Here is a 10432-nt window from a genome sequence, read left to right as displayed (position 1 = left end):
GGCGGGCGGGCAGCGGTCCGGTCCGGCAAAGCTGCGGGCGGCGACGAGGGCGGCGAGAGAGGAGAGAGGAGGGAGGCACGAGCGAGGAGGGAGAGAGTGGAGCACGGGCCGGTCCGGTTCGAGCCGGACCGCACCTATCGAGCGAGTGGGCGGGTGCCGATTCGCTAGCGTGGCAGCTGACGCGCGGGCCTGGGCGGTCAGTTTCGGCGTCAATACGTAGAAATACGAAGTTTAGCCCGATTTACAACGGTTCGCCCAAACTTGGTACTGACACGTAAAAATTATCAAACTTGGTACCAATTTATCACCATCGCCCCAAATATGGTACTATCGTGTAATTATCTCTCCTGCGGGAGTGTTTACTCGAAGAGGGTGTTCAGTCAAAAATATAATACTCCCTCCAATCCATATTAATTGACGCTGGTTTAGCTTGAAATCAATATTGATGCTCGGCTCGAACTTGGGTGGGTTTGCATGCAACAACAACTTTGCAAGGTTGTTCAGGAGTGCGTCTACCACTACAACACGGTTATTAATCGGAGGCGTTTTTTTAAGGGCGTTTCTATAAATGCCTCCAAACTGTATATAAGAAGGCGTTTTTCCGGTTCGCCTCAAATCACTGTATATAAGAAGGCGTTTTGAGAAAGTGCCTCGGATTGGAAGAGCTTTCAGGGCATTTTTTCAGAGCGCCAAAAAAGGATACAAATCAGAGGCGTTTCTGAGAAAAGCCTAGAATTGCTAGACATTTTGAGGCGTTTTTCCAAATCGCCTCAACGGTGGCCGTGCTTAGAGGGTCGGCGTGGAAGATTGGGCGTGTTTTGTGATCGATCCGAGCTTCTGCAGCGCGTTTGCTCAGATTCTCATAAGCTCGTCGTTTTGGTTTTGCGGTTGGCTGCAGGGCCATTGCAGCGGTGACGACGCACGACAGGACTGAGACGGCGGCGCCGCATGCAGGACGGTCGCTCAGGCAACGAGCAGGTGCAAAGTTATGGCCCGTACTGCGACTGGTGCTGTGACAAGGTTCGCCGGTGACCGAGCTGTTGTGGCCATGCATGAGAGACAGAGAGAGGCAGTGATGCGTGGCTCAAACTAGTAGGCCCTGCAACATAGTCTTCCGGTTGACTCTGTTCCATTCCTGTGCGCATGGGCGCAAGCTCGGAATACAATCACTTTAGTCCCATACCGCTTTCTGAGTAAGAGTTTGATCTACTTAAAAGGGGAAACATCAGCTCTGGTTCAAGGACGATAACCACCTGACAATGGGTAATGGCATTAGAAGTTAATTTGCTGGCTAAGAGCATCTCCAGCCGTTGAGCCCCCTAGGAAGCATTTTTTCGCCTCTTGAGGGGCTGCCGGCAAAACATTTAGCGTGGGGGTGGAAATATATCCAGTCGTTGACCCCCTAGGCACGTACCCCCGCCACCACCACAACGCGAACCGCCCAAGTGCGCGTGCCTTGACCATGACCGCGGCAGCGAGCGCGCGAGACATGGCGGGAAGGAAAGGGAAGGGAAGGAGACGGGGCCGCGCCCACGTCGTCCCCTTCTCCGGCACAAGATCGAAGTGCCGGAACTCGAGGCCGCACAAGGCCGCGTGCGCCTCGTACGTTGGGTACCCCGGCCGCGGCAGCAGCACGTTGGCGCCAGGCGAGGCCAGCACGGCCATCATGATCTCGATGGCGTGGTTGCAGCCGGCCGTGAGGACGACGTCGCCTGCGGCAAGCTCGTTCTAAAACTTTGACTGAAACAGAGAAGGCAGCAGCAGCGCACCTGCGCGCGTCGGCCACGCCGGCGGCAGGGGAGTAGTGGTTGTGCTTGCCTGACACCCCTGGTGAGCAGTTGCTCCTCGCAGCCCTCTCTCCCTGCTCCGTTCCATGCATTGTCGACGCCGTCCCTCGCGGGCAGGAGCTCCGGCCACCATGTTCGCCATGGCCACGAGCAGCAGCTCGACCTACACACATGCGAACAAGGCTGCATCCTGCAGCAGCTCCTTTGTTCAAACCTGCACCCCGCAGCAGCTCCGCGGCCCCTAGCATCGCCTCGTTTGCTCACTGGCAAAGCACCCGAACGCCGAGGGGTCGCCGTGGCCGAACGGCGCGACGGGCCGCGAGTCGCTCGTGTCCACGCAGCCATACACGCGGCGCACGAGGGAGCGGAGAGCCAGACGGTCTGGAGCGCGGGCAAAGGTTGAGGTACTGGTGGCGGACGGGGAAGGACGGCGGGGGCTGGGCGTGGTCGTCGGCCTCGGCCTTGTCGTTGGCGGCGAGGGAGCGGGCGATGTTGGCGATGGTGGCCTTGCGGGGCGGGCGCATGCAGGGCGGGACGACCTTGCAGATGCAGCGCAGCCATGGCTCCCCATCTGGCACGCGTCCAGTTGCTGCCTGTACGCCCGGCGAGGGCGCCGTGGAGTGCGCGGGCGGAGACAGCCACTGCAAGGACGAAGAAGACGAGCCCCTTCCCGCCCTGGCCAAGCGCGCTCCGCTCCGCGAGCCCCTCCCCGGCCATGCTCCGCTCCGGCCGCGCGAGCGCGAGCCCCGCCCCCGCCATGCTCCGCTCCGGCCGCTCGAGCCTCGCTCCGGCTGTGTGTGGTAGGTGGTGCCGTGGTGGAAGGAAAAGGAGAGGAGAGAGGAGACAGAAAAGAGAGAAAGGAGAGGAGAGATGAGAGAGAGGGGAGAGAGAGGGTATGGCAAGTGGGCCCATGCATGTGAAAAAGAAATGTCGGCGTCCCCAGCTGCCTCCGAGGGGCTGGGTTTGGGGTGGGCATACCGGCCGTAACTTTTGCCAAATCCGGCGCAAAACAGGTTTCTGGGGCCCTGAGTGGGGCGATTTTTGCCCTCCAGCGTCCAAAAAGGCGCCTGGGGGCTTCTTGGGGGCCTTAGTGAAGATGCTCTAAGTGTGTGGCCAACGTTGTTGCGCTCAGAACCATCTATAACTGAGAGGATAGTCTCTGATGGACTCAAACGCATATAAAAATTGAGTGTTGCCAAAAAAACGCCTTCGAATACCACCATTTTGAGGCGTTATTGAGAAACGCCTTCGTTAATCTTTGCCTTCGCTGCAATCTCTAGCGTTTTAGGAAAGTGCCGCAAAAGGCATGTAAAGGCATTTTGATGTATTCCGGAGGCGTTTTTTAAGGACGCCGATAACTGCCATACGTGTGGTGTATCGGGTGGTTGTGCCGCATGCCCTGTGTGGCACGGAGACGACCCCGCCCGCACGACCGTGTACGGGCACGCGCAGCCACAGCCGGCACGTCCGGTGCAGCGCGATTGCCCCCGCACGAGCACGTCCGGGCGAGCGAGCGCGCGGCCCGCACGACCCGTCTCGGCCGTCGCCCCTCCCCGCCTGCGAGCCACACGCCCCGCGTGTCAGTAACCACGCGTCCTGCCGCGATTGCCATGGTCCCGACCTCTTCGGTTGCCATGTTGCCATGTTGCTGAACTGCAGTTGCCATGTTACTGAACTACAGTTGCCATGGTTGCTCAACTGCAGTTGCCATCTTAGGTCAAAGTGTCGGATGCCATTTTTGGGCAACTGCAGCTGTTGCCATGTATGGTCTGGTCTACTACAGATACCATGATTTAAAAAACTTTAGGAGTTGCCACCTACTAACACTGGACAGTTGCCATGTAGCACTAAAAAACATGACAAAAAACATGTTTCGGTAAAAAGAGAGTTGCCATCTGCTTACAAGCGCGCTAGGGCAGTTGCCATGTACCCTGCAAAACACATGGCAACTGATAGCTTTTGATGTGTGGGAGAGGAGACGGGCATATGGGCGATGGTGGTATCTTTAGGAGTTGCCACCTACTAACACTAGACAGTTGCCATGTAGCGCTACAAAACATACGTGGCAACAATAACATGTTCAGGGTAAAAAGAGAGTTGCCATCCGCTCATGCTCACAAATAGGGCAGTTGCCATGTACCCTGCAAAACACATGGCAACTGATAGCTTTTGGTGTGTGGGAGAGGAGACGGGCATGTGGGAGATGGTGGTATCTTTAGGAGTTGCCACCTACTAACACTAGACAGTTGCCATGTAGCGCTACAAAACATACGTGGCAACAATAACATGTTCGGGGTAAAAAAAGAGTTGCCATCTGCTCATGCTCACAAATAGGGCAGTTGCCATGTACCCTGCAAAACACATGGCAACCGATAGCTTTTGGTGCGTGGGAGAGGAGACGGGCATGTGGGCGATGATGGTATCTTTAGGAGTTGCCACCTACTAACACTACACAGTTGCCATGTAGCGCTACAAAACAGACGTGGCAACAATAACATGTTCAGGGTAAAAAGAGAGTTGCCATCTACTCATGCTCACAAATAGGGCAGTTGCCATGTACCATTCCAAAACATGGCAAATGACAGTTTGGGTGTGGGAGAGTGGGAGAATGGGTAGTCGTAGGAGATGGTGCGCAGCGTGCGGGCGCGACAGCAGTTTCATCGCACGCCCCGACTGGCGAAACGTTGACCGCGGAGAGAAACCGGCATGCGGGCGAACTCCCTCACACCCACACACACGAGTTGTCCTACGTGACACACAAAATCAGCCTTTTCATGCCGAGATTCGTGCAAAGGGCACTGGACGATGATGGAGGCGTGCGGGTGAGTTGTCTAACACCCAAGTGTTTTCGTTTTTTAATGCCTCGTAACAGACGGCGTGTTGTAGTGTACGCCACGCCATACAAGAGTTCTTCTAGAAAGCAATGTCCTAGCTGGAACAATAGTACTCCGTACTACGTAAAGTTGTTTGTTTCAATGTGGTTGCCTGCCGCCCTGTCTCACAGACTGTTTCTGTTCTTTCCCGTGGCTGCAAGTGCACGTCGCGTCAAGGCTTCGGACCGCATCTTCTTAATCGTTGGGTGGTTCTTGCCTACACCAAATATACTTTGATGCTGATTTTGGGGTTATTTTGTTGCAATCTGCCCACTTGATCCATACATAACCTCACATTTTGTACCGCACGCGAGCAACTCATTCGTCGGTCCTCCCGTTGTTCTTCTTCTTCTTTTGCTGAACGAGCGCAGTAGTCCTTCCTTTTTCCCATTCTAATCTAGTAAAAGAAACTATGCTGGAATCTTGCACTTGACGGCCACACTTCTCGTCTGCATCACTGCCTAATCTAGCTCAACTTGTATCTGTTTAACAGGGACATAGAGCATGGCGACTTGGCGAGCCTAGATGCTGCTGAGTGCTGAGATGTCATCGAGGCCCAATTGAAAGCGCCACCATAGCCGACTTTTCGGATGGTAGTATACTCAAGGTCCACTCAACCACCGGCCTTCTTCCCTTGCAATCCCGGGATGCTGTGAACCCTCCGTTTCTCCCACCAGAACAATCGCCTACCTTTAAGCTAAGGGAAGCTCCACCAGCACATCGCTATACATCAGTGGTGTTCTCACTCTCCTTCCATGCACAGCTGCACACCAAGAACTTGACGCGGCATCAGCGGCCGTGCTGGTTGCTGCTGCTCTGGTTGATCGATCAGGGGGCGGGGCGCCGCCGGCTAGCAGCTTAGAGCCATGGGGGCCAGCCTCAGCCTCGTGCCGCTCATCGACTACTTCGCCCGCCGGGAGTTCCTCGCCGCCGGCCTCCGCCCCCACTCGGTCACGCTCCCCTACCCCGACGGCGGGTCTACGGGCACATGCACCGTGCACTACTGGGCGCCGGCGGGGGAGCCGCGGCTGCCGCCACTGCTGCTCATCCACGGCTTCGGCCCTCGGGCCACCTGGCAGTGGCGCTGCCAGGTGGGGCCGCTGTCCCGCCAGTTCCACGTCATCGTCCCGGACCTGCTCGGCTTCGGCGGCAGCTCCTGGGACTCGCCCTCGGCGCCGCCGCCGTCCGAGGCCACGCAGGCCGCGGCGCTCGCGGCGCTGCTGGACTCGGTGGAGGGGCTCAAGGGCAAGCGGGTGGCCGTGGCGGGCACGAGCTACGGCGGGTTCGTGGCGTACTGGCTGGCGCGCGCGGCGGGGCCCCGGAGGGTCGGCCCCGTGGTGATCGCGAGCTCCGACCTGCTCAAGACGGCGGCCGACGACCGCGCGTTCCTGAAGAGGGCCGGCGAAGGGTGGAGCGGCGCGCACGAGCTGCTCCTGCCGGCCGAACCCGCCGCCATGAGGAGGCTGATGGAGATGGCCGTGCACCGCCCCCCGCCGGCCATGATGACGCCGGACTTCGTCCTCCGGGACTTCATCCAGGTGCGTGCGTGTACTGATGCCACTTGTGCTCTGGTTAGCCGCCATCTTTTATTTGTCAGAAGGTGACCAACGGGCAAAATCGACAAATTTGACCTATGGATGAAATCAAATCACAGAATGAACTGTTCATAAAAATTATTTCACGCGGCTGACTTTTTGTGTGACGCCAAGAAAACAGAATATTCTGTCTCATAGTTCTGAAATAGAGTTCTATATTATACATTTTTTATTGTACATCTTATGTTACCTACATACACTAAAGTGGCGCTACATGCCTGGCCAGCGTCGCACCCGTGTGATCCGAAAATTACTAAGTCAGTGTGTAGCGCCTGAGAGTTAGGCGCCACACTATACAGTATAGCGCCTAGCTTCTAGGCGCTGCACCAGTGGTTGCACTACGCACTAGTGGTTGCTTCATTTTGTAGTGCAACCACTGGTGCAGCGCCTAGAAGCTAGGCGCTACACTGTATAGTGTGGCGCCTAGCTCTTAGGCTCTGCACAATGACTTAGCAATTTTTAGGCAGTCTGGGGTGCAACGCTGGCCAGGCGTGTAGCGCCTATCTGTGAGGCGTTGCACAGTGTAGTGTGGCGCCTTCGTGTCGGGCGTCACATAAAAAGGTCAACCGCGTGAAATAGTTTCACGAGCAGTTCATTCTGTGATTTGATTTCGTCCACGGCTCAAATTTGTCAAATTTGCCTGACCAACGGCTAGCGTGCAAGTTTGTCTTCCTCCCTGCCTGATATTCTTTGCATTCTGCATTTGGAAGACTTTTTTTAGGAGAGTGATAATTCAACATTTCAACTTTTTCCCCTATGAGGACAACTCAAGTTATTACCGAAGATGAGCATGTTGATCTAAAAATCTTCCAAAACAAAAAAGAATAGTTTCGAGCCCATTTTTTTTTGCGAATAAATAGTTCGAGCCTTGGACTGACAGCAGAACTTCCAAGCGCAACGCTGAAGCTGACACCTCCCGCCCAACAATCAAATCTAGTAGTGTACGTAACATTTACATCCTCCATGCCAGATTTCGAAAGCATTTATAGTTCCCATCTACTCCTACAGCACTGAATCAGTAGCGCCGATGCAACCGTGCTCGTGCTCTTATTTTTCTCCCCCCTGAAAAATATGGGATCCTCCAAGCTCCAGCACAGCAACTTCACCTATATTTCAGCTGTGTAACTGTGTTTTTGGTCTTAAAGATGGCAGTAGAGCCGGTAGATGTAAACAACAGTAGGGCTGTCCCTTCGGAAGAACAGCACTGAATCGGATGATCTTGTTGCCTCCTGTCAGAAACTGTTCATGGACAACAGGGAGCAGCTCACCCATCTTTTCAAGGGGATCACGGTGGGCACCGACAAGTTCCAAGTCACACCATTGTCCCAGGTATGTCTCGACGTCTCTGCGTATGTTCACCTAATGCCTGGACCAACGCATCTACTGAAACTCTCGACCTCAGCTAACCTTTTTTTTACCACGTTGCATGCATTTGTATGCAGGAAGTGTTGATTGTCTGGGGAGAGCACGACCAGTTGTTCCCAGTAGACAAGGCCTACTCAATTCAGAGGTACTCGTATAAATGTGTAAATCATTTACTACACGGACCATTTTTTTACCGTGTGTGGTATGCTAAGTTTGTATTGGTCACGCACTGATCTGCACTTTGGTTTCAGGTCATTGGATGGGAACGCTAGAGTGGAGATCATCAAGAAGACGGGCCATGCTCCACAGCTCGAGGACCCGGCCCGGTTCAACAACATCATGCTGGACTTCTTGATGGCGGCAGACCCTGCTTGGACCAATGGCAGCTCGCTATGAGATGCATAGCCACTACCTACACCATTGATTGCAATAAGATTGCTTAGCCATTTGGGCCCATGCATTCAGAGCTATCATGTACTACTAATGTGTACATCAATCAGGGTCTATTTGATTTGCATGATTCTGGGATGCAGGATTAGAGTGTCACATCATCTTCGATATTTGATTTTATGTACAAAGCAAAGCATCGGTTTTGTTTCTTTCTTCCAAAGAATTACGACGGATGAAAAGGTTTCTATGAAATCCAGTGTAACTAAATACCAAAGGAAAAATGGCATGGTCTTTCTTTTTTAGAAAGGAAGGTTATACCTCCCGACCTCTGCATCATAGGATGCACAAAACCATCATTTTACTGAATATGGGTAAGGCAACAAGGCCAAAATACCTTAGGGGATGTCCAATGCTTGGCGCTAGGCTAAAAATCCTACCTGATTAGCAGTAAGGCTTATGCCATTAGTTCGAAATATAAATAGTTCAAATGGCTTTATTACAGAGGGTCCTTTTTGGAAAATATTGTGATTACATAATTCCTGATGTCCTATATGGATATCTTGGGCAGAGTTGGCTTGAGGTTTCACCGTCATGGCCCCTTTGGGTTTTATGCACACACAAAAAATGTTACACCACAATGTAACAAACAACTCAACAAGCAACCTAACAATCAATCAATTAGACTCTAGAGTCAACATCGGTCCATTCAAACCCAAGATGTTTTCATTATCTACATAACCAAAGTTATTTTTGAATTAACCATGTTTTCCATGAAATGATGACCAAATCATGATAAAAATGGTAGCCCATGACAAGGCTCAACCCAGCTAGCAGACAACAGTACCATCACTACAGGAGACACAAGTAGATGTGGGGTGTCGTCTGAGAGTATCACAATACCAAGACTTTGTGAGTTGCTGAGAGCACCCGCGTGCATCCCGATACCCACGGCGCGATACAGGAGCATCCACCGTCGATGAGTGTCATAGCATGACCACATGCTCCGCCAGAAGGGGCAAGGTATTGGATCAATGCAAACCAAAAGAGCGTTGGATAACACAAACCTTGACCGGGAGCTTTGCCACAGGAAATCAGAACGATTAACATGAACCTTGCGCCAAATTTGATATCAAGTGAACTGATATGTTCCTCCCTTCTTTATGTTCTTCTTTTACTAGATGAGTAGTGCTTCCTTATAGTTACGAGGAAAGGAAACGATGTGATAATCTTCCACTTGATGGGTACTCATCTCCCTGCATGACCATCACTATCTGGTCTAACCTATGACATTTGGGAAACAATTTTGACAGTTTACTCCTCTCTCACCCCCATTTCTCTCCCATAACTTGTGCTTGCATGGCACCATGATAGCAAGATTGTTTTAGGATTCTATTTAGTTGAATTTCTTGACTCCACGGTGCTTTTATTTCTTTTGTTTAGGATTGGTAAGATGGTTGCCTCGGCTTCAAAGCTGTTAGAGAATGCACTCTTATCACTACACCGACGAGAGAGAAATTCCTCGAAGGTAGTATTAAAGGAATGGGGGCATTACCGGTATTAGTGATGAAGGGATTGTTTGCAAGAGAAGGTTGCCTTGTTAAGATACGAGCAAGGGGACTCTTACCCGCTCTGACTTATAAAATAGGAGAGGTTTGCACGAATGGTTCATGCATTTGGACTAAGATAGGAGTTGAGCAAAACCAAGCTTTAGCATAATATTTGTGAGAAAATTCCATTCAACTTGATTGTCAAATTCACGATGAAGCCAAGGTGGTGCAACCCGCCTATGGAATCTATTGGCTCGGCTGAACCGACATGAAATGAATCAGAGGAAGGCAGAAGCTATTGGCAAATAGAAGAGGGATTTTCCCCGTGTCTTTTAGCCCTCACTAGATGACAACTTGCTTACTTTTCACTTATTCTTAATCTTGGCAGACTAGTTCCTGCTACTTGTGAGCTGTGTTGGGATTTCCCCCGAAGAGAATAGGAGATGAAATACAGTAGAGATAAGTATTTCCCTCAGTGAGAACCAAGGTTTATCGAAACAAAAGGAAAATCACGCAAAGCCTCGTGAACAGCACCTGCACACGCAAAAGCAAATACTTCCATCCAACGCGAACAAGAGGGTTGTCAATCCTCCTGGCGGTTACTTGCAAGGATTAAATTTTGTAGTGGTAGATAGATAAACTGTAAAGATAAAATAAAAAAAGTAAAAATTGCAACAAATACATGGTAAAGGTAGATCCGAGGGCCATAGTTTTCACTAGAGGCTTCTCTCTCAAACACATAGCATACAGTGGGTAAACAAATTACTGTTGGGCAATTGATAGAAAAGCGCATAGTTATGACGATATTCAAGGCAATGATCATGTATATAGGCATCACGTCCGAGACAAGTAGACCGACTCCTGCCTGCATCTAC

The 10432-nt window shown here is 51.9% G+C and overlaps 1 protein-coding gene across 2 annotated transcripts; it reads left to right on the top strand.

Annotated features, from left to right (window-relative positions):
• Positions 1-4956: 4956 nt before the first annotated feature.
• Positions 4957-8316, top strand: LOC109772418 (uncharacterized). Of its 2 annotated transcripts, XM_045227983.2 has the most exons (5): positions 4957-5060; positions 5154-6198; positions 7492-7584; positions 7698-7765; positions 7872-8316. In XM_045227983.2, the coding sequence occupies exons 2-5, from the start codon at positions 5527-5529 to the stop codon at positions 8014-8016; spliced, it is 978 nt and encodes a 325-aa protein (XP_045083918.1). In that variant the 5' UTR covers positions 4957-5060; positions 5154-5526; the 3' UTR covers positions 8017-8316. The 2 variants fall into 2 exon arrangements, with proteins under 2 accessions (XP_045083918.1, XP_020186694.1); XM_020331105.4 differs by having other exon boundaries at positions 4974-6198.
• Positions 8317-10432: the final 2116 nt, after the last annotated feature.

This window comes from Aegilops tauschii, chromosome 4 (assembly GCF_002575655.3).
Source record: "Aegilops tauschii subsp. strangulata cultivar AL8/78 chromosome 4, Aet v6.0, whole genome shotgun sequence".
Lineage (NCBI taxonomy): Eukaryota > Viridiplantae > Streptophyta > Magnoliopsida > Poales > Poaceae > Aegilops > Aegilops tauschii.
The sequence above is the reverse complement of the archived record's forward strand: the minus strand, read 5'-3'. Positions and strand labels throughout refer to the sequence as shown.